At 39.1% G+C, this 25,973-nt stretch overlaps 2 protein-coding genes and 1 pseudogene across 9 annotated transcripts in view; 1 reads left to right on the top strand and 2 right to left on the bottom strand.

Annotated features, from left to right (window-relative positions):
- Suco (SUN domain containing ossification factor) overlaps nt 1–11,979 on the top strand; it is a 78,286-nt gene extending 66,307 nt beyond the window's left edge. For 4 of the 8 annotated variants that reach the window (XM_045148362.1, XM_045148354.1, XM_045148360.1 and 1 more), the window contains 2 exons: nt 9,112–9,167; nt 10,085–11,979. In XM_045148362.1, coding sequence (XP_045004297.1) covers nt 9,112–9,167; nt 10,085–10,528 — 500 coding nt within the window. In that variant the 3' untranslated portion in view covers nt 10,529–11,979. The remainder of the gene's footprint in view (nt 1–9,111; nt 9,168–10,084) is intronic. The other 4 variants (XM_045148358.1, XM_045148351.1, XR_006636862.1 and 1 more) reach the window with 3 other exon arrangements.
- Nucleotides 1,141–2,397, bottom strand: LOC123455126 (nucleoporin SEH1-like). The gene has a single exon (XM_045135330.1). It carries the CDS (start codon nt 2,395–2,397, stop codon nt 1,276–1,278), a length of 1,122 nt encoding a protein of 373 aa, XP_044991265.1. The 3' UTR covers nt 1,141–1,275.
- A 12,097-nt stretch (nt 11,980–24,076) lies between the features above and the next one.
- Nucleotides 24,077–24,978, bottom strand: LOC101617129 (annotated as a pseudogene).
- Nucleotides 24,979–25,973: the final 995 nt, after the last annotated feature.

Genomic DNA, 25,973 nt, shown 5'->3' with positions numbered 1-25,973 from the left:
ATGTCAAAAAAAGTATCAGTATGTTACAAAGACATTAATTTTATAAATTTAAAACATTTTCTCATCTTCTTACACATTTGATGTTATTCTGAAAGTTTACATATCCTCTTTTAATTTTGAGCAATGCCACATTGTAGTGAGGGTAGGCACATATTTTCAGTGTGAACATGATACTGAGAACTAATTCCAATACACTTTCACAAAGTCAAGCTGACTACTGTAACAGCTTTTGAAGGAAGATAATCATTAAACACTTATAGTTCTGCAAAGACCTTAGAATAGTTACAGAATTTTGACTAGTAAAAAGGCTGAAAGAATGATTATGCCCTGTTATTCTACCATCTTATAACTTACCCGTAATGTTTATGTATCTTAGTAAATGGAAGATTTTAATAGCATTGTCATCAGAGTTTTAGAGGACACGAACTTACTGAAACAGCAAACTAAAGAAAATCCTAAGATGTGGAATGTTAATTTCATGCACTTTTAACAAAACTTCTGATACTTCAAATTGTATATTAAAGAAAATCAAGTCATAGTTACACCATAAAAATAGTCATGCACATACTAGAAGCATCAGCTCTATAATGAGTCAAGAGCTTCACACAATATTTCCACTATTTTACTACCACATAAAACAGGACCAGATGCAATGCTCTACTGGGCTTCGAACTGTACATCCAAATCACTCTCATCTCAACCCCAGAGATACTTGAATAACTTACTCCTTTACTAAAACTAAAAAATAAAATTACAAAGAAAATGACAGTTGAATGGAATAATATCACATATAAAGCAATTCTACAAAAGGTAAGCAATTAGCACTCAAAACAATCTTTATGAAAAATATTTATTCAATCTTCAAATTAAAATTACAAAAGTTCATTACTTTAGCTTATTGTTTTAGAAAATGAAATACACCTATATTCTCCAAACGGAATAAAATTATGTTTTCCCTCCTCCCAGCTGCCTATCATTTCAGTGTTTAAACCTAAGCTAGTTTTAGGTACATTTCAAAAAATGGTTTTGGTGATGAGTTCTCAACAAAAAACAAAAACCTCTCTAAATAGTGTTAATAAACTGACTAGTACAAAAACTGATATGCACTGTCTTTTGAAAGGCCTTTTGGGCTGGGTTTAGTAGTGAACAGGCTGCTGGTGTATCTTGGGAGAGGTCAAACGGCGCTGGGGAAGGGGAAAGGAGTTGACTGTCCATTCCTGTCCTGTGTGCATGCAACAAGCAGCAAAACACCCGAGTTATCCAGTTAGCTGGCGCTCAGCTGTGCTTTCTGCTAGCAGAAGATCCATTTAGTGAATTTTGGAGATTTGGAATAGTTGAGCCAAGGGAAGGAGTTGAATTTCCCTGTTGAGAATTCCCATTAACTGGGCTCCCATTACCTTTCAATATACCAGTGCACTTCCAATTGTCCATATAATTCGCTTTCCACAATCTTACACAGCCATCATCTCCAGAAGATGCTAACACTGTTCCCGTTATGTTCCAGCTCACCCTCCAGACTTGGGAATTATGATTATCAAACTGAGCCACTATATGAATTTCAAATTTTGTTGGCCCACCAGAGGAAGTAAGCTCTTTCCTCACAGGCTTTAATGTAAAAATCCTCACATCTTTGGTTGCTATTGCTAGAATGTGGAAAGATCTTCCCAAATTTGGAACAAATGCAATATCATGAACAGGATCAGTGACTGTCATAAGAGTTTCAGCTTTTGCATATTTCCTGGTGTTTTCATTGTATTCAAAAATCTGAACCTTGGCCATTGCATTTGGACTACTGTCATCACTTCCTACAGCTATCATGGGGGAGTGGGCACGAGAACTTGAAGGGTTCCAAGAAATACAACTACAGCTTAGTTTACAGGAGACCTCGTGCTGCAGAGACCACTGGCTGAGATTCATGACATCTGGTGCCTCATATATTCTTACTATACCATCTGCTGAACAGGTTGCTAACATAAGACCCATATGCTTGGGAGCAAATTTCACATCAGTAACAGATGTTCTGCTATCCACTAAAGTCGTCCTCTTCACCCAATGACTCTGTCCTCGCAGTTTATCATTGGACTCTCCTACTATTTCTTCCCACACAGCAGCTGTTCCATCAAAAGAACAGGAGGCCAAAACCTGTCCAAACTCAGGATGAGCCCATGTCACACGCCATACAGATCCACTATGTGTCTTCCAGCTAGCGGTACAATGCCAATCTCCACTTTCACTTTTGTCCCAGACCTTGACGCTCTGGTCACTGGAGCAGGTGGCCATGCAGCGCCCATGGAAGTCGAAGGAGACATCGGCGCGCCGCCTCCCAGAGGGTGGCGTGCGGCCCACAGGCACCGGCCGCTGCGGGGGCGCGTACGGCACATCTCTGTTTGCCAGCATTTTCTTGAGAATTTTTGCATCTATGTTCATGTGGGAGATTGGTCTATAATTTTCTTTTTTTGTTCTGTCTTTGGTTTTGGTATCAGGGTGATGCTGGCTTTATAGAAGGAGTTCAGTAGAATTCCTTCCTTTTCTATTCCATGGAAAAGTTTGAGAATCAGTGGTGATAATTCTCCCATGAAGGTCTGATAAAAGTCACCAGTGAGTCCATCTGGGCCTGAACATTTTTTAGTTGGGAGACTTTTTATTGGCTTCTGTTTCCCAATTTGGGGAAATTTTTCTTCTGTGATTTTGTTGAAAACATCTACTATGCCTTTGAAGTGAAATTCTCCTTTTACCATACCCTGAATTCTTATGTTTGATCTTTTCATAGTGTTCTGAATATCTTGAAATTTCCATTTGTACCTTCCTATTAGCTTGTCTTTCTCCTTGTTGGACTGTATTAGATCTGCCACCTGGTCTTCTCATTGAGATATTCTGTTCTCTCCTTCATCTGTTCTATTACTGAGACTTTCCGCAGTTTTTTATTTGATTAAAACTGTGTTTTTCAGTGCTAGAATTTCTGCCTACTTTTTCTTTAGTATTTCTATTTCCTTACTCATGTTTTGTAATGACCTCCTTCTTTCATTAAGCTGGTTTCCTGTCTTCTCTTTCAGGAGTTTATTTTCTCCTTTGATTTCTTCTTTAATTTCTCTGAGTATGGATAAAATCATTTTTTTGAAATCTTTGTCAGGAATTTCTTCTAAAACAGTCTGATTGGTGGTCATTTCTGACAGATTTATAACTTTTGTGGGGTTGTGTTGTCTTGATTCTTTGTGTTTCTTGTATGTAGCATTTTTTCCATCCTGAATTGATTTGATGTTTGTATTTTCTAATTGTCTGTAGTGTTCTTAGATGTGGGAATCCAACTTTATATACCTTCAGGCAAAGAGTTTAAGGCACCATGTGTAGCTCTTATACTCCTATCAAACCTCAGAAGTAATTCTAGGTGGTGTGTTTGCCTGCTATTCAAGTATTCTAGTAGGCTGGGTGGAACAATTTACTGGTAAATTCTAAAATACAAGTAATATACACATTCAATAAAAACCAGCACAGAGTATGCAAGTGTGGGGATTAAAACAAACAGATAACCTTATAAAGCCAAAATCCCTAAGGGTTTGTATTGCTCTACACCCTTAATCCTGTCATCTGGGAGGTTGAGAATTCTGTTCTGAAATCTGTTCCAGGTCAGCCTGAGTCTGAATCAGATCCTGCCTCCAATAATAACAGAAGAAAAAGACAAAGGCCCTATAATTCTGAAAGCATCAAAGACAATACTCGACCCCCAAATATAGCTTAATTGTGAACGGCAAAGCCAGCCAAGAGTATATAACCCATAACCTGCCCTGACATGGAAAGAGAGATTAGTACTTCCACTACAGGCCTATGTACCTGCTTATTTTTTGTCAGTTGGCCTTGTTACCTTTTGGGGTGGCTTCAAATCTCACCAATGCTGAGTGCCCACCTTGGTCCCTCCATGTTGTACTATAGATCTGGTGTTCTGATCAGCTGTGCTGGATGTTCTGCTGCAGGGGGGCTGAATGCATTCTCCCGAGGTTCACAGTTCTGATGGTTGGGGGATGGTAGAGTGCAGGAAGCCTGGAGATGTACTGGAACTGCTTAGCTGGTCCCACCTGTATCCCCTTAAGCAGCTCCTCAGCTGGTCTCTGATGTCTTCCCTTCGGGTTTCTTGACTTTGCAAGGAGGCTGATGTGATTGGAAAATCCTGATGTTTGGTCTGCTTCTGCAGCTCAGTGCTGGGCCAGGCAGGCACACAGAGCTGCTTTCCTCCTTGCTGGTAGACCTTGGTCTTTTCTTCTTCTCTGCTGTGGCTGATAATAATCTGTAAACCTTCACTTTTTGAAAGAAGAGTGTATTTTGCTGTGGTTTTACTTAAATCCTTCTCTAGACTGGTTTGGCATGGCTCCTATGCTGCCATTTTACCAGAAGTCCTCCAGAAATTTTTTATTTCTTTTTTATAGATGATTCTCTTGTATTTCTTTCCAACTATTTTTTCTTTGATTTTTAGATCTTTAATCCACTTTGAATTGGTTTATTGGGGTATGTATTATAATGTTAGGTGTAGTCAGATTTACATCTGACAAAATAGCTGACAACTTTTAAATGGGTGGGGCCTGATAGTTAATAGTGATTATCAACACGATTAGATCTAGACTCACTAAGATAAATCTCTGGACTTGTGAAGGAGTTTCTACATTGGTTTCAGGTGAGAAGGCCCACTCTAACTGAAGGTGACATTGTCCATGAGTTGGGGTCCTAAATTGAGAAAAGGAGGAAGTGAGCTGAGCACCAGTGTTTAGCACTATGTGCTCCCTGACTATCGGTAAAATGTGACCCCCTGCATGCTTCTGCTGCCATGATGAACTGTACCCATAAGCTCTGAGCCAAATAAAACCTTCCCTTTTCTTGCCAGGTATTTTGTCACAGCAGCAAGAGAGGAATAGAGGAAGAAAGTTTTATTTTCATTCTTGATTTGAGATTTTAGTCCATGGTCAGTTGACTTCATTGTTTCTGGGATGTGGCAGGACATCATGCCTGCAAACATGATAAAACAAAGTTGCTCACTTTATGATGGCCAAAAAGCAAAGGTAGAGACAGGAAGCAGATCTAATAGCACTATCATCACCTTGAACACATGAGCTTTTGCAGGCCATTTAAGATCCTCCAAATGATTGCAATAGGATTGTCAATACAAAATTTACATGGTATCAATCAGGTACTTGTCTTGGTCATTGCTTTTACATGTAGTTTGCATTTACATGTAGTTTTGAGCCACAATATTAAAGGTTTCATAAAAAACAATGTATTGGTGTTTTGGTTGTTAATTGCTTTGACTGTTAATTAGTTTTGAAAGAATATGGTGTATCTTCGTTGTAGTGTGTGTATTGCTAGTATAGAGAAATGAAATAGATTTGTTATAATTAAATTTCACCTGTGACCTTACAAACCTCTGCTTGCTAGATATGTTCTCAGTGGAGTGCTAATATGTCCAACTATAATAGTGGAATTATGTGTTCTATTTGCATTTTTATTAGTTTTAGCCTCACATATTATAATGATTCATTAAATGCATACATGTTAAGGATTATTATGTCTTCCTGAAGTATTGACTTCTTTATCATTATTTATTACCCTTTATCAAAGTCTAAAGTCTGCTGTGTCTCAGATAAATATAGCTCTTCTGTGTTTCAAATGACAAATCTTATTTATTGATTCACTCTGATACTCTTTCAACTGGTTTATTTAGACTACTGATTTTTAAAATATTACTGAGATAATTAGACCAATACCATTTTTTTCAATTGGTTACTGTTTCATTACCCTATTGTTTCTTTCCTGCATTACTTCTGCCCTTAGTGATTACTATTGAGCATTTTATATCTGATTCCTTTCACTCTTTCTTAATATATGTTATTCTTTTTTAACTTATTTTAATGGTTATTTTAAAGTTTGCTGTGTAGATTTATAATTAATCCATGCATACTTGGAAATAATACCATATCTCAAGGCAATTTGAATACAACATTCTTGCAACATTTCTTACAAGACAGCTTGCAAAGTATGTCTCCTGACAAGAAATTCCCTACATTTTTACTTGTAAATGAAAATATTTTTTCCTCTCTTTTGAAGAATGCATAAAAAAGGAATTACATATGATTGTCCCTCAAAAACCAGAATTCCAGGAAATCGTGAATCTTTCCAAATGTTGCTTCTGTTTTTTTTTTTTTTCTATCTTATCCTGGTTCTTACATTAAGCTAAATTTATAACCTAACCTACTTAGCTGTCCCATAGTTGATGAATACCTGTTGTTTTTTTTTTTTAATTTTTAATCTTGGAAGATTCTGTTGTCATATCCTTAGAGTCAGGGCTCTTTAGCATGTTCAGTCTACTTGTACATCTGTCAAGGGCAAGCTTTACTGTTACTCTTGCCAGACTCTGGAATTTCTTTCTGATTGTTTATCACAGCTTTCATCTCTGTTTACATTATTTATCTGTTCTTTCATGTTGTCAACTTTTTTCATTTGGTCCTTAGTTAATAGTAATTTTAAAGTCTAAGGCTGATAATTCTTGGATTCTTGCCTGCCGTATCTGACTGTAGTTGAAATGCTGTTTCAGGCTCTTCACACTGGGTGGTGGGTGGGTTGGTTGGTTATTTGTGTCTTTTAGGATACCTTGTAATTTTAAAAATATTTTTATTTATTTATGTATTTGACAGAGAAAGAAGGAGAGAGACAGAGAATGGGCATGCCAGGGCTTCTAGCCACTGCAAACAAATTCCAGATGCATGCGCCCCCTTATGCATCTGGCTGACATGGGTCCTGAGGAATCAAACTGTGGTCCTTTGGCTTTGCAGGCAAACGCCTTAACCACTAAGCCATCCCTCTAGCCCCACATTATAGTTTTTTGGTTGCAAGGTAGACATGATGTACTTATAGGATAAATAATCTCAATGTACTAGTAAGGTTGGGGTAGCAGGGAGTGTTCTGCAGTTCTACAGTTAGGCTTTATTTCTATTCTTTCTGTTATTCTGTCCCCTTATACTGGAACTTCTCCAGTAGTTTTCAATCTTCCCTTTTAATCCCCTCCCCTTTATATGGGGCATGTTGACTAGAGGGAGCTGAGGGTATTTTCTTCCTCCAGGCTGATAGGACTCATAAAACCCTACCAGATTAAGCTCTCATAAAATACTTTATTCTGAGAGTAGACCTTATAAGAAGTATGGAGTATTCTGGTATATTTCAGGGTTTTTTTTTTTTTTTTTCAAGTAGGTTCTCTGTCTAGCCAAGGCTGAACTGAATTCACTGTGTAGTCTCAGAGTGGCTGCAGATTTAACCGTAATCCTCCGACCTCTGTCTCCCAAGTGCTGGGATTAAATGCTTTTGGTGGTGGTGGTGGTGGTTGTTCTTTTTAAGACTTCAAAATTGCCCCTAGTTATTTGTGGGCACTAAGTTATATACAGCCTCTTCATGGTGGATTTCAGGGGACAAAACTTATAGAAGTATTGTGTAGTCAGGTGTGGTGGCACACGCCTTTAATTCCAGCACTTGGGAGGCAGAGATAGGAGGATTGCTGTGAGTTTGAAGCCACCCTGAGACTACGTAGTGAATTCCAGGTCAGTCTGGGCTAGAACAAAATCCTACCTTAAAAAAAGAAAAAAATAAGAGAGTATTGTTTAACTTTACCTGTACCCCAGCTTTCAGAAGGAATTTACGCATTAAATGTTGACCTAAGGTTTCTTGGGAACCAGATATTGGGTATTTGGACTATAAATTTATTCTTTGCCCAAGGAAAGCTTTCTTTGGATTCCTACTTTACTCTTCAGAGAGAGAAGGTATCTTCTTCTATCTTATTGCTGGGTCCATGAATCTAGTTTCTGATCCATTCTTGTATGATGCCATAAGAACTGAAGTCCATGTATTCATTAGTTGGCAAGTACACTTGGGACAAAAAATGACTTATGTTCCACTGGATTCTGATTCCTGTCTTTCCTTTCTTTTGATGCAGGGATTACTTGACTCTCTTGGCAGCTATCCAGTGCTTGAGTATTTTTCTTTTTCTTTTTTACTTCCCCCATTGTATTTAGTTGCTTCCAGGGGAGAGGTTGATCTTAATAACAACCACTCCTGAAAAAAGAAGACATCATAATTTGTTTTTTTTTTTAAGTAGCTTGAGATTAATGATCTAGAATAACCATTTAAAGGAATATTTGGATACTTTAATATATTTGGTGACTTTCTCAAAAAAATTTCTGGAGGGAAGATATAAGAAGCTATAATTGGTTACATCATGTTACTAATTTTATGGTATGTGTTTATAACATACTTTCCACTTACTAAATTAGGTCTGTCTCCATCTAGTCTTAAATTGTTTTTTAACAATTTGAATTGTTACATCCCATAGCCCTTCTTGTGTATGTGTGTTTGTCTTGTCATTGTGTGTGTTGGGGGGGGGTCATTAAAGGTGTCCAGAATGTGCTTTGAGAAATTACATTTTAGAGGCTTTGAGATAAACTTATATAATTGATATGTTCACAATGCCAGAATTGTCATTATTGCTTAGTAACTTGTATTGCATGTTCCAGCTATTTTTATATTTCAGAGTTCATAGTTTTAAGCATAGACAAAATCTTAGATCTCTTTTGTGTGCATATTTCTCTTAACTGACTGGTTCTATGCATGGTTCCATCTGCTTGGGCATACATCCTTAATCCATTCTTGTGATGCAGTGTGAAGTTTAGTCCTTCAGGAGTATACTCATATTACCTGTAGGTGTGATACTGGTTTACTCAGTAAGGCTATTTTTCTTATCAGGTAAGATTGTGGGACTGGCCCCAAAGAAGGACCTTTCCCATATTGATTGATAATTATTAATTAAATATAATAAATAAGGAAATATACTTGAAGATTGGTTGTCTTTAAGACAGATAACCAACTTTCAGATAAGTTTGACCATGTCTAAAATAAGGATGTAATTATTAATAACTAGTAGTAATTAGTAAGCTTATTTTGGTTTATTAATTTTAAATGTATAAATACATAGTTAATATCTGTTTAAATATAAATTCTATGAATAGCATAATCACTAAGTTATGTTTTTCTTGTCTAAATGTAGCATAATCCACTTTTCATGTGACATCTGCCTTTTTCTTATAGTAGATCCAAATGATTTGTACATCGTAGAACCCCTCAAGTTCTCTCCAGAAAAAAAGGTAATAGTATTTCCTTTGACATTTATTAGTATGTTATATGTTGGTAAATGAATAATAGATTTAAAGGTTTACTATGATCTTTAAGTAGTCTGTAGGATAATGTTTTACTTTAGTTTTTTATCCCGCTTTGGTGGTTTTTTTGTTGTTGGTGGTGGTGGTTTTCAGTTTTTTTTTTGTTTGTTTTTTTTTTTTTTTTTGGTAGTTTTGTTTGTTAAGACAGAGTTTCACACTGTAGCCTAGGCTGCTCAGACTTACTGGAATCCTTTGCCTCATAAGTGCGGGACTTATAGGTGAGAACTATCATGTCTTGCCATAATGTTCCTTTCCTTTTTTTGTTTTTTTGCTGTTTTGTTTTGCTGTGTTTCATTTTAGATGAGGTCTTATGTATTCCAAGTTGGTCTCAAACTTACTATGTGGCCAAGGATAACCATTTACATCTTCTGATTTCCCTTCTATGCTTTGTGGGTATTTGGCTTACATTTTTGAGGGGAAGCTTTATGATGGCCAGGGAAAAGATGGCATGAGCAGAGTCTGGACATCACAGTCTGGTACAGCAGGCAGAAAACAGTAGTAGGATAGTAAGCTAAAGTCTGTCAAAGAAGAGCTAGCTGTAACACCCCTAAGCCCACCTCCAACAACACACCACCTTAGCAATGCTCCACTTCCTACATAGCCATCAGCTGAGAACCAATCATTCAGAACACTTGTTTATTGGGAACATCTAATTCAAACCATCACAAGTAGTATTTAGAAGATGAGAAGGTAGTGATACTATCTACTCACAGAATAACAGGGTGCGTGTGTGGGGGGGTGTATCTAGTATTGTTTGACCATTCAGTAGGTGGTGGTACATTTCTCTCTTAATTCAGCTCTCTTGTCTATTAAGATACAATTCACATACTTTATTTTTGTTATAGAAGAAACGTTGCAAGTATAAAACTGAACAAATTGAGACCATAAAGCCTGCAGACCCATTGCATCCTATAGCCAATGGAGACATAAAAGGAAGAAAGCCCTTTACGAACCAGAGAGACTTTTCTAATATGGGAGAAGTTTATCACTCTTCCTACAAGGGCCCTCCATCTGAGGGAAGCTCAGAAACTTCATCACAGTCAGAAGAATCTTATTTTTGTGGCATTTCAGCTTGCACAAGTCTGTGCAACGGACAGTCGCAAAAGACAAAAACTGAGAAGAGGGCTTTAAAACGAAGGCGGTCTAAAGTCCAGGACCAAGGAAAATTAATAAAAACTTTAATACAAACTAAGTCGGGATCATTGCCGAGCCTGCATGACATAATCAGAGGAAACAAAGAGATCACCGTGGGAACATTTGGTGTTACGACAGTCTCGGGACATATTTAAAATTAGTTGAACTTTTCATACTGGAGACTTTGTTTTTCATTGAAAAACAGTCTATGGTATTTGAAGGGTTTGGGTGAGGGAGAAAATATTGGGGAAAATATTCAGAAATTATGCCCTTTTATAAAGTAGACAGGATCGGGTCAATCTTGGTTAATGAGCTGCAGGTTTACAAGGCTGATCACTTCCTACAAGGACATTGATAAACATTTTATAAAGATGTTTTTTCACAGATTAATTACTGGGACAAAAGTAATTTGGAAGTCCAGTTCCTGTGGGTGAGATAGGAATGAAAGTCTAAACCTCTTCCTTTAGCTTTGTTCCTATTTCTTGCACCTTCCCATATTTATGTGCCTTTTGTCTATTTATAATGCCACTGGAAGAGGAGGGGGAACGTTTTCTGTCATTTGATTTGTTTTGTAACTATTAGGTTTTGAAGCTTCAAACACTACAAGGCATTAAGGTGATCTGTTCCTGAAGCTCAGTCTTGCGGGTCAGACAGTGTAAAGATCCTAGAGATTTGCCAACATAGGTTTCTGCTTAGCAAACTCACTGGACAATAAACACTTGCAGGGACTTTTAAAATCTGTCCTTTTAGGTTAACAATGATGCTTTCACTGTTAGTTTCATTTAATTTATTTTGACAGGATTTTTTTTTCCCTTAGTTACTAACTCAATGAGGATCAAAAAGGTAGATTTTTTTTCTTGGAAATTATTTGTATTTGTAAGCAGATTTATTATAAGTTTACCTTCAAACATGTGACAGTTTGTGAAATTTTCTTTATATTACATTTAAACATTTACAATAAACACTACTCCTCAAAACTTTCACATCACTGAGACCAGGTTTCACATAATACAATCACTGCCTGCAAACACATATACCCACAGAACCAGCCAGTGAGTTTCTAAGCCTTATCTTGTTGGTTAAGTCTAAAGGGGTTATTATTCCTTAATGTTTGCTTTGTATTGGCTATAATGTGCAGAGATTTATTTTTTCCATTCAGAAGTAATTGGAAGTGACTGGGTAAAATGCTTGAACGTGTGATTGTACAGTAATGCGTGAAAGTGAAACCTGTTTCTTTATGTAAGAGAGAACTCACCATTTTGTGTTATAAGGTTTAACTTATTGAGCACTTTTATTGTTTTGAAACTTGTCTAATGCCTTTCTTGAGGTATTATGTGTAATGTGACTTATTTAAAGCTTTCCTTGTTGTTTACGTTGCTGCTTTAGGTTAACAGTAGGAGATGAATTTTTTTTTCTTTCCAGTCTGCACAGTTAGCCATTCAAAGCAATAAGGCCTGATTGTATAGAAGGCCCTTGAGAACCGAGACAGAGTGGGAAGTCACACCATTTATGTGTTATGGAAAGAGAATTTAAAATATGTAACTACGGAGCTGTAGAGCCATTAGAAACTGTGAATTTCCAAATAAATCTGAAGACTTGTCTTTTAGTTATTGGCTCTTCTGTCCTTTAAAAATTAAAAATTCATTACTAACCTTTGATCATAGACTAAACTTTTTGCCATGTGTAAAGCTCACTAAAAAATGTCCCTTTAAATGTTGATCATTTTCCACAAACTACAAACTATATTTCACATAAACATTTTGTTCCCTTTATAGTCATTATTTCACCTTTTCCATTGTTCTTTGTGTCTCTTTCTGAGCTAGTACTCACTGTTTTGGTTTAAAAACAAAATACACGTTTTTATATGACCATACAAAGTACTGTGCTTCATTATGGCATTTTCATAGACCTTTGTTTGGTTTGTCCTTTTCCCTGTCCTTTTCCCCCTCCCTCTCTTAAACACCTTTTCTTCCTTGTGGTCTCCTTTCTGGTTTCATGACCTATACCCACACATAAACACACATACATAATAAAGTAAAATCTATGATTCACATGTAAGTTGTTTCTGTATCTGGGCCTGGATTATTTCACTTAACACAATTTCCAGCTCCATTGATTTTCCTACACATACCATAATTTTACTTTTCCTTATGACTGAATAAAATTCGTTTTGTATACATGCCATGTTTTCCTTATCCATTATCTATTGATGGACAAATAGGCTGGTTCCCTTTCTCAGCTTATTAGGAGTAGTACAACAATAAACGTGGATATGCAAATATCTCTGTGATGGGACTTCTAGAAATCTTTGTATACATAACAAGAGATGGTATAACTGGGTCATGTAGAATATTCAATTATGTCTTGTCTTTTTTTTTGAGGGTTTCACCCTAGCCCTGACTGACATAGAATTCACTCTGTAGTCTCAGGGTGGTCTTGAATTCACTGCAGTCCTCCTATCTCTGCCTCCCAAGTGCTTGGATTAAAATTGTGTGCCACCACGCCTTGCTCTAGGTTTTTTTGTTTTGTTAGAGAGAAAGAGAAAGAATTGGCCACCAGGACCTCACCTCAGCCACTGCAGTCAAACTTCAGACGCTTGTTCCTCCTAGTGGGCATGTGTGAACTTGTGCTTGCCTCACCTGTGTCCACCTGGCTAAGGTAGGATCTGGAGAGTCAAACATGAGTCCTTAGGCTTTGTAGGTAACACCTTAACTGCTAAGCCATCTCTCCAGCATTCCCCCCCCCCCACTTTTTAATAAACCTCTACCATAGTGGCCACACAAGTTCATACTTTCACCAACAGTGAGTAAGTTTTCCTCTTTCTCTACATCCTCATCAACATTTGTTGTCATCTTTTTATTTTTTATTTTTATTTTATTTGAGAGAGAAAGAGGCAGAGACACAGTGGATCCTCTACGATATCCAGCTACTGCAAATCAACTCTAGATGCATGTCCACCTTGTGCATCTGACTTACATGGAGCCTGGAGAGTCGAACCTGGGTCCTTTGGATTTTCAGGCAACTACCAGTAAGCCATCTTTCCAGCCCTCATTTACTTATTTTTTAATTTTTTTTTTAAATTTAGTTGAGAGAGAAAGAGAGACAAAGAGAATGGGCATGCCAAGACTTCCAACCACTGCAAACTAACCCCAGATGCATGTGCAACTTTGTGCATCTGGCTTTACATGGGTCCTGGGGAATCAAACCTGGGTTCTTTGGCTTGGCAGGTACGTGCCTTAAGCACTGAGCCATCCCTCTAGCCCTCATTTATTTTTTTGATGTTAGCCATTCTTGCTGGGATAAGATAGGATTTCAAAGTAGGTTAATTTGCAGTTTTTACCTGATCCTTTCATTTTCACAATTTCTATTTTGGTTCTTTTTCAGAATCTCAATTTTGTGCTGAGTTTCTCCTCCATGGTTTTCAGTTTTGCCCTCTAAGTTACTGACCATTTTATCCACTTTCATGATGTTCTTGTCTAGGCCCTAAGTTTATTTCCTTCCTTCATCCAGCTGCTTATAGTTATTATTATTATTATTTTTTTACTCTTGTTGAATAACATTTACTACTGTTGAGATAATATAGTCTTTCCCCACAAAATACCACCCAAAGGAATCCTACCTTTAGGCTATAATATGATGGGGAGAAGCAGTTATTAACATAATAATAACATTCAAACCATGATTAGATTTGGAATTATAATAACAGAAGAGGGAATGCTAAAGAAATGTCAGAGTGGTAAATTCTTACAGCAAGAACAGGGACAAGGGAGAGCTGAAAATAGTAGGAAATAGTGAAATATGGCATTATTACCTATGTAGAAGTTTAAGGTCAAAATCACAACCCCACAGGATACCTACCACCCCATAGGATACCTGCAACTCCACTGAGGAGGGTCCACAATGGAATGGGGATTGATAACTTTTTAAAAATAGGACTTTGTGGCCTGGAGAGGTGAGTTAGTTAAAATGCTTGTTTGCAATGCCTAATGACCCAGGTTTGTTTTCCCAGTACTCATGTAAAGCCAGATGCATGCATGCATGCACCTGTAGTTGGCAGTGGCTAGAAACCCTGAAGTGCCCATATTCTCCCCCACCCCAGCTTGAAGATAAATTATTTTAAAAAGTAGGACACTGAAATCTTTTTTTTTTTTTACATCCCAGCTGTTCATTATCTTGGGTTTCCATATTAAGCTGTGAGCTCATGGTGGTATTATAGTAGGCTATTGTCTCATACATAATTTTTTAATGTTCTTTTTTAGTGCATCTGTTGGGAGAAAGACTTTTCTCCATATTTTTTTTTGCATTATTATTCATTTATTTATTTTGGTCTTTCAAGGTAGGGTCTCACTCTAGCCCAGGCTGACCTGGAATTCACTACGCAGTCTCAGGCTGGCCTCGAACTCAATGATCCCTCTGCGTAAGCCTCCCAAGTGCTGGGACTGAAAGGTGTGAGCCACCATGACTGGCTTGTTTATTTTGTCTGCCCTCCTGCTATGTTGAGTTTATGTTCCCTACTGCTACATAGTGAGGAAGCCAACTATAGTAAAGAAGATTTGACGGTGGCTCCACTGTTAACTTATAATAGAAAATACTTTTACACTTCACTTGTATCCTCAGTAAGGTTTCGTGACACCAGCATAGGATACTGGTTGAGGAAAATTTAATGTATAGATTATAACTAAGAGTATCAATATTTAATGAAATGAAGAAAGTGGGAAGGGAAAGCATATAGGTTAAAGTTAGGAGAAGTGGTAGAGAAAATAATGTGTCATCATTATAGAGTAAGGACAGTCATAGCCTTTTCCAGTGAGATACAAGTTAAAATAAAACAAAATACAAAGGCATAAATGCTAAATGAGCATTGAAAAGAAATAAACTTTAGTGTTCTTTCTAGTTGGCAAGATACAGCTACTCTCTTTCCCAGGACTGCCTTTGTATTGATCTTTATAGATGAGTGGGGAAGAAAGCTACCAGTCTCGATAATTCAAACAAGTTAATAAGTCACTGTCTTTCCAAATGAGAAGGATTTCTCAGTCCAGAAAAGTCCATTGTCTGCCAGAGTTCCTTAGTCTATAAATTATAAGGTTTTATTTTCCCTTGTTTTTTTGAGGTAGGGTCTCACTACCCCAGGCTGACCTGGAATTCACTATATAGTCTCAGGGTGGCCTCGAACTCACAGTGATCCTCCTACCTCTGCCTCCCAAGTGCTGGGATTGCTGGGATTAAAGGTGTATACCACCTTTGGGGTTAGTTTTTCCAGGGCTTTCTGTGGCTGAGGTTCTGAGGGATGAGGAAGGCCAACCTATCTGTATTTACCTTTTTTATCATGAATATCAAGACATTGTACCAGGTCTCATCCTGTACTTCCTACAGTGCCATGTAGCTTTTCCAGTCTCACCACTCCCCTCCCCCCAGCGCCGGCAAAAAAAAAGTTTCACTTTGGACTTCTGCCATACCTCTACCTCCACAGCCTCTGGCCTCTGCCTTATCATGCTAAGTCCAGCCTCTGTTCTGGATCATTCTAGCCTCAGCTGTGTTTCTGTGGTGCTCATTGTGTCCCTGAATGTACTTCTCTGGTGGCTACAGCTTGTCCCTGCCCACAGCATGACAGGCAGGATGTAGCTTAGGGTGCCATCTTGGCCTCTTTGCAAAAATAATAAACACCTAAGCTTATTGTTTTGTTTAGCTTTGTCTCTTCTAGTAATAGACTTTTTTTGCGGGGGGGATCTTTATTTTTTTCCATCCAATCTTACAAACTTCTAATTCACCATGTTACCCATAATTCACTCTCTAGTATTGACTATTTTAATGATTATGTGTAATTAAATCTCAAAAATTGTGTTAGTTGTTAAAGGTGTTTGCCTGCGAAGCCTAAGGACCCTGGTTCGATTCCCCAGGACCCATGTAAGCCAGATGCACAAGGGGTTGCATACATCTGGAGTTTATTGATAGTGGCTAGAGGCTCTGGAGTGTCCATTCTCTCTTCCTCTCCATCTGCCTCTTCCTCTCTCCCTCTCTCAAATAGATAAATAAAATATTAAAAAAATTTTAAGGGCTGCAGAGATGGCTTAGCAGTTAAGTGCTTGCTTGTGAAGCCTAAGGATCCCAGTTCGAGGCTCAATTCCCCAGGACCCATATTAGCCAGATGCATAAGGGGGTGCATACATCTGGAGTTCATTTGCAGTGGCTAGAAGCCCTGATGTGCCCTCTCTTCTCTGTCTCTCTCTCTGTGCCTCTTTCTCTGTTGCCCTCAAATAAATAAAAATAAACAAAAAAATTAAAAAATATATTTTTAAAAACTGTGCTAGTCTACATATGAATAGACATTAAAAAATTACTTTTTTTTTTCTTCTGGATAAGATAGCGGCTTAGGAACTACTCCAAAGTAGCCTGGGTGGGGGGAGCCAAAAAAACCCCAGCAAAATACACACTTTCACTAAAACGTGAGGTGTATAAGACATGGAAATGGCAGTGGAGGAGTAGGACAGATCCAGAGCATTCAGAAGCAGCTCTGGTAGATCCGTGGGAAGTTGGTGGTCACCAGGCTCAGCTTGAGCCACAGGAAAAGCCAGGTGAGGGGATTTTCCACTCATACCACAGCTGTCCACAAACTCAAGAAACGTGAAGGGAGAGCAGCAATGAACAACAGAGGAGAAGATCACAATGTAGAGGATCACGTGGACCAGCAAGAGAACTAGAGCAGCATTAGCAGCCTCCCCTCCCCCACCGCCAGTGCCCAGCTCCAGCAAACAGAGCAGTGGTCCAGGGATCTGGCCAGCCTACTTGAGCCCACAGTGCACCAAAGAGAGACCCAAGCAGGAGTGCAGCATAACTGAGACCAAAATCATCCCCAAAGGTAACTGGGATTACACCAGGTCAGTATCTGCCTAATAAACCTGGTATATAGGCCTGAACCAGAAGTGCTAATTGCACCTTCCATATCAGGATAAATTGTGTGTTAAATCTGATGGATGGTCAGATTTGCCATTCTTAAACAAGCTATATTTTGGGCTTGTTATTTGTTGCTTCTTGATTTATAGTGGCTTTGTTTCTTCTATTATACATTAGGGAAGGGTCTCACCAAGCTAACTTGGAACCCTCGATAGACTAGAAATCTTAACCTCCTTGTTGTCAGGATTAAGGAAGTGGGTGGGACACCATATACCCGAAGGGACAAACAGAGGATCTGGTTGTCATAATATCTACTCTTGAATAAATACTCTGTGCTGTTTTTCATTGAAAGTGTACATTGTTTGATTAAGTTTTAGAAACTATCTATATTTGGTTCCACTCAGCCTACTTAAATACTGTCATAGCAGGCAAACCTAACACCTAGTGTCATTCTTTTTTTGAGAAAGAGGCTGGGGGGGGGGTCGTAGAATGGGCGCACCAGGGCTGCCAGCCACTGCAAATGAACTCCAGACGTATGTGCCCCCTTGTGCATCTGGCTAACATGGGTCTTGGGGAATCGAGCCTCGAGCCAGGATCCTTAGGCTTCACAGGCAAGCACTTAACTACTAAGCCATCTCTCCAGCCCTCGGATCACTCTTATAGATACTCTGAGAGTCTTGAGAGCCACACCTAGCGCCTTAAGCACCTATCCTGAAGATATATAACATCAAATTGATTGATACATCTAATAATACCCAGTGAACTAGAAAATCAAATAATCCAGGATGCAAAAATATATACATTATAGCACAAGAAACACCAAAAATCAAGACAATATAAATGCACCCAAAAATATTAATGCATCAGAATTGACCTCCAGTGAGAACGAATTAGAGGAAATCCCTAAGAAAGATTTCAAAATAATGATTATAAATATGTTCAAAGAAGAAATCAAAGGAATCAAAGAAGACGACACCAATTTAATGAAATAAAGAGGTCAATACTAGACATATAAAAGGAAATAGAAAAAATAAAGAAAAACCCATTAGAATTACTAGCGATAAAGAACACAGTTAATGAAATAAAGAACTCTGTAGAAAATCTCACCAATAGAATGGATGAAGGAGAGATCAGAATATCTAAGCTAGAAGACCAAGTGGCAGATCTAATACAGTCCAACAAAGAGAAAGACAAACTAAGAAATTACTTTGTCAGATTTCCTACAACTTCTGTTTGAACTTTTGTTGTCATTAAAAATAAAAACTAATATATGGAGAAATGTTTATTTTAAAATCCTGATGACTTTTGAAGCTTTATAATTTGTTCTTAGAGATGATATAATTTACATCATTTCTCTTTTTTGCTGTTATTATTGCTATGAATGAAGTTTCTTTGTCCCCAATACAGTGTACTTTACTGAGTTCTATTTGCTTTATACTTAATTTAATCTTGCATTTTTCAACTAATCTGGCACATAAGGCATTTATTTCTTCATTTCTATACCCATATCTTTAGTTCCCTTTGCTTTTCTTTTTACATATACTGGTATCCTTTTCTTGTTTATGGCTATAAATGAGGTTGTTTTACAATTGTTCATTAAGAATGATAGCTGTTAGTTTAAGATACTTTAAGCTAGCCATGGAGGCTCATGCCTTGAATGCTAGCACTTAAGAGAATGAAGTAGGAGCTTTCCAGTTAGTTTGAAGTCAGTATAGGCTACAAAGTAAGACCCAATCTTAAGAAACAAAACAAAAAAGACTTCATTTTAGTTATTTTACTAAGTGTTTTTCTTAGTTTAGAATACATGCTGAATGTTATCAAATGCTTTTTGAGCATCTATCAAGTCACTAGTCTTCCCTTTTTCTGTCTCATAAAATGAATTATTGTACTGATAAGACTGTTTAGTACTAAATAATCCTTGATATTCTTTTTTTTAAAGAATAGTCCAGTTTTATTATTTTTTTATTATTTGAGAGCAAGAGAGAGAGAGAATGGGTGCTCAAGGGCCTCCAGCCACTGCAAACGAACTCCAGATGCATGCGCCCCCTTGTGCAAATGGCTAATGTGGGTCCTGGGGAATCGAGCCTCGAACCGGGGTCCTTAGGCTTCACAGGTGAGCGCTTAACCACTAAGCCATCTCTCCAGCCCAATCCTTGATATTCTTTAGATAAATCAATTTAGTTTTTAAATCCACCAATGTGTTTTGATTCTCTATTAGTTAGCTAGATTAGGGAGTATTTCAGTAACAAATCTGAAACTTCCATGGACTAACAAGTTTTTAGTCTATTTCTCATTCATGTAAAGCATGATATAGTTTGGTGGCCTTTCTCCATAGTCTTCAGACTATACCATCTAGAATACATAGTCTTAAAAAACTGAGGCAAAGGCTGTAGGAGACAGACCCCAAGGATATTCAACGCCTACCAAAGCAGAGATCCAGAAGTTCCTAAGAGCTCATCACTGAAGCAGACTTAAAACTCACCCACCACAGCTCAGGGAATTTTGCCGAAGAGGGGTCAGAAAGATTATAAAGATTATAAAAGCCACAGGTTGAGACATCATGCCCAGAGGCGTTCCTTCCCCCCACCAAAATAACTGACTACTGCTCCCACAAGACATGAACCACAACCCCATGGGGAATACCTGCAACCCCATTGAGGAACATCCCCAATGGAATGGAGCAAGGACGAGAGAAAAGAGGGTACCAACACATGATGTATCCATACGAAACATGTCAATAATAAAAAACATTTAAAACATGAAGGCAAGAATGGTCAAGGAGAAGGCACACATTTGAACTACCTCAGATAGGAAGTGACACATTATTTATGCTCACATTTCAATGCATGAGTTGGAGACACTGTCCCAATCCAAGTGCAAGAGAATCTGGGAAATAGTCTTCCTACAGCCTAGGAGAAAGAAGTATGACAAACACATGTCACTGTATCTACCATAGATTCTCTGAAATTCACTATTATTCATCTTTCCATTTCAATGGAAGGCTTCTGTAGATGCCAATATCTGTGTCCATTTCCTAATTTTCCCAGATATGTCATTATTTTCTTTCCTTACTATTCTGTGCAGCCTTAGACACGTCTCATGTTAGTCTTATAAGAAAGAAGACACATTCAAAACCAGTACTTGTGACGTTTTAAATGTTTATATTGTATTAGGCATTTCTTTTTAGTGTTTAATTTTCTTGCCAATAGTCTTTTGTCTAGTGGTGTATATTTTTTTTTTCTGAACTAGTAGTATCTTGCTTTATTTAATTGCCTCTGTTAACTGATTACTCCAAACTAGTGCTGTACCTAAGGTTTTTTTTTTTGAATTTCATTATTCATTGTGTATAGCTTTTTCCTATCTCTGCGTTTATCTATATTAATTGTAGGAGCTTTCCTTTCCATGAAGTAATAGATCATGTGCTTCAGGGCTAGTCACTTTCTGAAATATGATCTGTTGTTACTGGATATAGAAATGAGGTTGGCATCTCACTGCAAAATTGACTATTCTGATGAGTGTACTCTCTGAGCCCTAAAGCATAAAAATGAATGAGTTATATGGTATATTTTAATTATTTTCTTTCCTTTATGTAATATTTGTTTAATGATTCCCAGATAGATGATAGGTAGATAGGTAGGTAGGTAAATAGATGATTGATAGATAGATAGATAGATAGATAGATAGATAGATAGATAGATAGATAGATATCAGACTATCAGTCATATTGCTATGACAAAATACCCAAGAGAAACAGTTTAAGGGAGAAAGGGCTTATTTGGGCTCACAGTTTCATTTCTGTTCGGCATGGAAGGAAAGGCAGAGTAGAGTAGTTCTGTGCCATATAGCAGAGCTATCCTGTGGAACAGGGAATATGGCTGCATACCAGAAATCAGAGTAGAACCAGAGGCAGGGCCAGGCTATAAGCTTTAAAGGCCCATCCCCAGTGACCCACCTCCACCAGCCATTATCTACCTAAAGGCTCTACAACCAGATGTTTAAACACATGAGTCTGGAGGACATTTCAGACCCAAAACACAGGAATACTTAGCCTGTCGTTAATAGTGTAGTAAAAAGTTTTGAAATGCTACATCTGAGGCTATCAGAGGACACTTGCCTTCATAACTCTGAGTGTTGCTGTGTGTGTGTGATGTGTGTTGTTTACACATATGTGTGCAGATGCACAGGCCCCATGCATGTGTCCCCAGAGGCCAGAGGAGAAGGTTGGGTGTCCTCTTTGATGGGGTCTCTCCTTCAATCCAGAGGGAGTGTTGCATCACTGAGTCCCATTTTTTTCCCTTTCTCTGCCTCCCATGGACTGGTACATGCCTAACGTGTTACATGGGTTCTGGGCAGTCAGACTTGGCAGTCTCAAGCTAAGAGGCCCTCATGCTTAACTGGCAAGTGCTCTTAACCACTGAGCCATCTCGCTATTCCAGTTTTCAGAACTTAAGAATTTATAGCCCATCAGACACAAAAAATATAGCTTAGGGTTTTCTAAGAATTTACTGCTGAGCTGCTCTCTTTAAAGGACCTGAAGAAAGGGTGGTCTTGTAGAAGAGGTCTTAACTGCCATTTCTTAGGAAAGTTGTAAATGATTATGAGATTAAGGTAGTACAACTAACAAGACTAAAAATGTAACCAAAAGAGCCCATCAGTGGAACTAGTTCTGCCCCTTTAGATTAGAACTTGGGCACACCTCATTACTGTGAGCTATGAAAGTTTCAAATGGCCATCTAGAATACCCAGTCCCCAGGTGATAGTCAAAACCCCATTTCCTCCCATCTTGTCCATCTTTCTTTACATGGGTCCTGGGGATTCAAACCTTGGTCCTTCAGCTTTGTAGACAAGCACCTTGACCACTAAGCCATCCCCATGTATAACTTTTCTTCATGAGGTAAGACGTATTTTGTTCAATGAGGTAAATTATGATCACAGTTGATTTAGGTTGTGTCTGTCACATCTCTTACTCATCAGGGATCGGGAAGTCCATACTGTCAAATTCTAACTGTGCACAGTCAGAAGAAATGAACAGTGTATCTATCAGCAGTAAAGAAATCAGAATTCTTATTTATTGGGGTTTATGGAACTTTAAAAGAGGAAGTACCAAAATGACTCAAAATCCCCACATAAAAAAGAATATTGGCTTGAGGGAATATGAGATGCTAACACACGCAGATCAAAGAAACTGTACTTGAATAACATCTGCCAGCACAGCAAAGAACGGAAGCTGTGACTCTCCTTTCACCCAAGAGTCTCTGCTCTCCCCCCAGAGATGCTGCTTGCATGTGCCCAGTGAGTCCTACTCCAGTTTCACTGGACCCTGTCTGTGTATCTCTGTTCTAGGCCAAGTAAGATGAAGAGCTTCTAGATAACCCAAAGCCATGCTGCAGTAGGTAGCCAGGCTGTCTGTACACATTGTTGCCTCCCTAATTACAGCATTTTCAAATATATACAACTGGGTATTTATGGGGCTTTTTTTTAAAAAAAATGCTGCCATTTATTTGAGAAGAGAGAGAGAAAGCATAGTTGTACCAGGGCTACAAACAAACTCCAGAATGTCACTTTGTGCATTTGGATTTACATGTGCTGGAGAAGTAAGCCCAAGTTGGCAGGCTTTGCAAGCAAGCACCCTTGTTTTAATCACGTCTATGTTTGGGGCAGTGCCTTAACCACTAAACAATCTCTGTTTTTTAAAAAGCAAACTAAAGTCACAAATGACCAGGGAAACTGAATGCCGATGTTGAGATCAAGTGTCCAGTGTTGTGGTACACACCTACAACAAGAGCATTCGAAGGCAAGAAGTAGGAGGATTGGGAGTTTGAGAACAGCCTGAAGAGACCCCAGCAAAAACAAAACCACAGAAAAGCCAAGGTCAAGATCAATTCTGAAATTTCCATAATGACTTTCACTTAAAAAATGTTTCAAATCAATGAAAACAAATCTGGGGAATTATTCTTGAGTAGTGTGTCTTTGGAAATATGTGGAATCCACTTCTCAGTATATAAATGCTTTTTTCAGGTGATGGTTCCAGATATTTGTCTCAGGTGATATTGCAGTCAGCTCCATGCTTCTGGGATGAACCTCCAAACTAGATACAGTTTATGGGAGGAATGGGATTTATTTCAGGCTTACAGATCCAGGAGAAGTTCCATAATGGTAAAAGAGGATGGCCCCCTTTCACAGATCCATATAGAGAGAAGAAAGACCACCACCAGCACTACCAAAAGCAAGAACCAAACCCAGCAACCAAAACAGCAAGGACCCTAAGCCGAGCTCAAGCACTCTGTATGCCTTAGAAGTCAGATCCACCCCTGGTGACATCTTAGGGCTAGATCCCAGCATCTGCCCCAGTGACTCCTCTGCCAGCCAGTGGGCTGAAGACAAGCTTTTAAATAAAAACACCTGAGTCTATTGGGGGACATATAGGTAGTAACCATTCTGTCTTCTTTCCCAAATACTTATGTCTACTCTTATCATGTTGACATAACATTTTTAAGTTAGTATTTACAACTTAGTAATATTTGGCTGGGTAGCAACTTCAAAGTTTCTGTAAGTCTTCCCTATTTTTCAGATACAGAACTGTAAACATCGTCATTTGTCAAACCAACTATATGACCATTGTGTATGTCCATCATTTTAGGGCAAGTTCTTAGCCAGGGTGAAATATAGTCTTATTTTTTTCAATGCATCAGTGGAGCCCTGGGCTACCCTCATGTTGTGAGATATTCATTCTAGATAATACTTCTTTTTTTTTTTTTCTCCAAACTTTGAGGAACTGTTTATTTCCATCTTTCCTGAAATGGCAGAATGGCTCAGGACAATTCAGGGGATATCTCCACCCACTCCATGGTCCCAGCAGTGGGAGTTGCAGACCACTCCTCAGAGGCGGGCTGGGCACTCCACTCTTCTGTTCATAACTGCCGGATAGGCACAGAGGGCACCTGCACACCTTTGGACCACCCCAGGCTGAGCAGCAGCGAACTCGGGAGTGGGCACAGTACATTTTCCCTCCTTGGTCATGGCCTTCTCAGCAGTGGCCTGCTCCTTCTTCTGGATCTCCTCAGGATCTCTGTAGAAGCAGAGATCAGGCATAATTTACCAGGGGTGCTCACGGAGATGGTGCCGCGTGAGGCAGGACTTCCCTGGACAGCATCCATCACATCAACCCACTGAGAGCTCCCTTGTTGTTGCATGGGATGGCAATATCCGTGCAGTGTAGAGGGGAGTCTGTGTTAAACAGAGCAGTTGCAAGCAGGTTGATGTTGGATGCCTCTATAAGAGGCTGGTGGTCAGCCCCAGAGTCAGTCACCACCAGAAGACACAGCCCCCTGAAGGCTGCCTGAATCTGGTTAGTGAAGGTCCCAGGGGTGAAGGGGTCAGTGATGAGAGTGGCTCCTGTGACACAGCACACTGGCCTGTGTACCTGGGGAGATGATGGTGACATCAGGGTTCTCCATGGCAACAATGGCACAAGCTGTCAGCAGAAGCTTTTCCCATGTTCTCTCCAGACTTATGATGTAGATGCCATCTGGAAATCAATGTGAGTGCCACCTAAGTGGGTTCCTGCTGGAAGGAATTTGAGGATATCCTCTTCCATCATCGGAAGGACATGGGAGACTCCTGACACTGTTAGCTTCCCTTTTAAGTTAGAACAGGAATCAGGAGCAATGCTGTGTGGACCCTTACGTGGATAACACAGAAAAGCTAGGTACATATTCTTTAAAAATTATTTATTTATGGGCTGGAGAGATGGCGTAGCGGTTAAGCGCTTGCCTGTGAAGCCTAAGGACCCCGGTTCGAGGCTCGGTTCCCCAGGTCCCACGTTAGCCAGCTGCACAAGGGGGCGCACGCGTCTGGAGTTCGTTTGCAGAGGCTGGAAGCCCTGGCGCGCCCATTCTCTCTCTCTCCCTCTATCTGTCTTTCTCTCTGTGTCTGTCGCTCTCAAATAAATAAATTTAAAAAAAAAATTATTTATTTAGCTGGGCATGGTGGCACACGCCTTTAATCCCAGCATTTGGGAGGCAGAGGTAGGAGGATCGTCGGGAGTTTGAGGTCATCCTGAAGACTACATAGTGAATTCCAGGTCAGCGTGGGCTAGAGTGAAGCCCTACCTCAAAAAACAAAACAAGCAAACTATATATATTTGCATGTGTGTGCTGGCTTATGTGTGTGTGCAATGGCAACAGCAATGGCATATGGGCACTCCAAAGCCTCTTGCCACTGCCTATGAGCACCAGATGCTTTTGCCACTTTTTGCATCCAGTTTATATGGGTGGCTTGGAATTTGAACCTGGGCCAGCAGACTTTACTAGCAAGAACTTTTATTCACTGAGCCATCTTCCCAGCACCCCTCCACCCCGTGTACATTCACACATATATCCAGTACATAAACATGTGAAACACTGTCCCTTTTACATTGGCATGTGGGGCTGTAACTGTGCATTTACACACTCATGTAAACAGGATGCATCCGGCAGGCATCAAACAAAGCTTTTCCCTTCATGGCGCTATCACTGGTCGCCATCTAACTCTGTGCACTGTGGTTCTGTCTGGCTCTGGTTGCCTGAGTTTCCAGAACTTAGAGCTTCTTTGTCTAGAGTTATGAAAACACCTGGAGGCAGGCTAGGTTTTCTAGAAGACCCAAGGCTGGGGCTCCGTGGCTCTTGTTCCCCATGGAACAAGATGAGGCCGAGTTTCTGTTGCTCTATG

Source organism: Jaculus jaculus, chromosome 1 (genome assembly GCF_020740685.1).
Source record: "Jaculus jaculus isolate mJacJac1 chromosome 1, mJacJac1.mat.Y.cur, whole genome shotgun sequence".
Taxonomy (NCBI): Eukaryota; Metazoa; Chordata; class Mammalia; order Rodentia; family Dipodidae; genus Jaculus; species Jaculus jaculus.
Note: the sequence above shows the minus strand (reverse complement) of the source record. Positions and strands in the feature narration are given on the sequence as shown.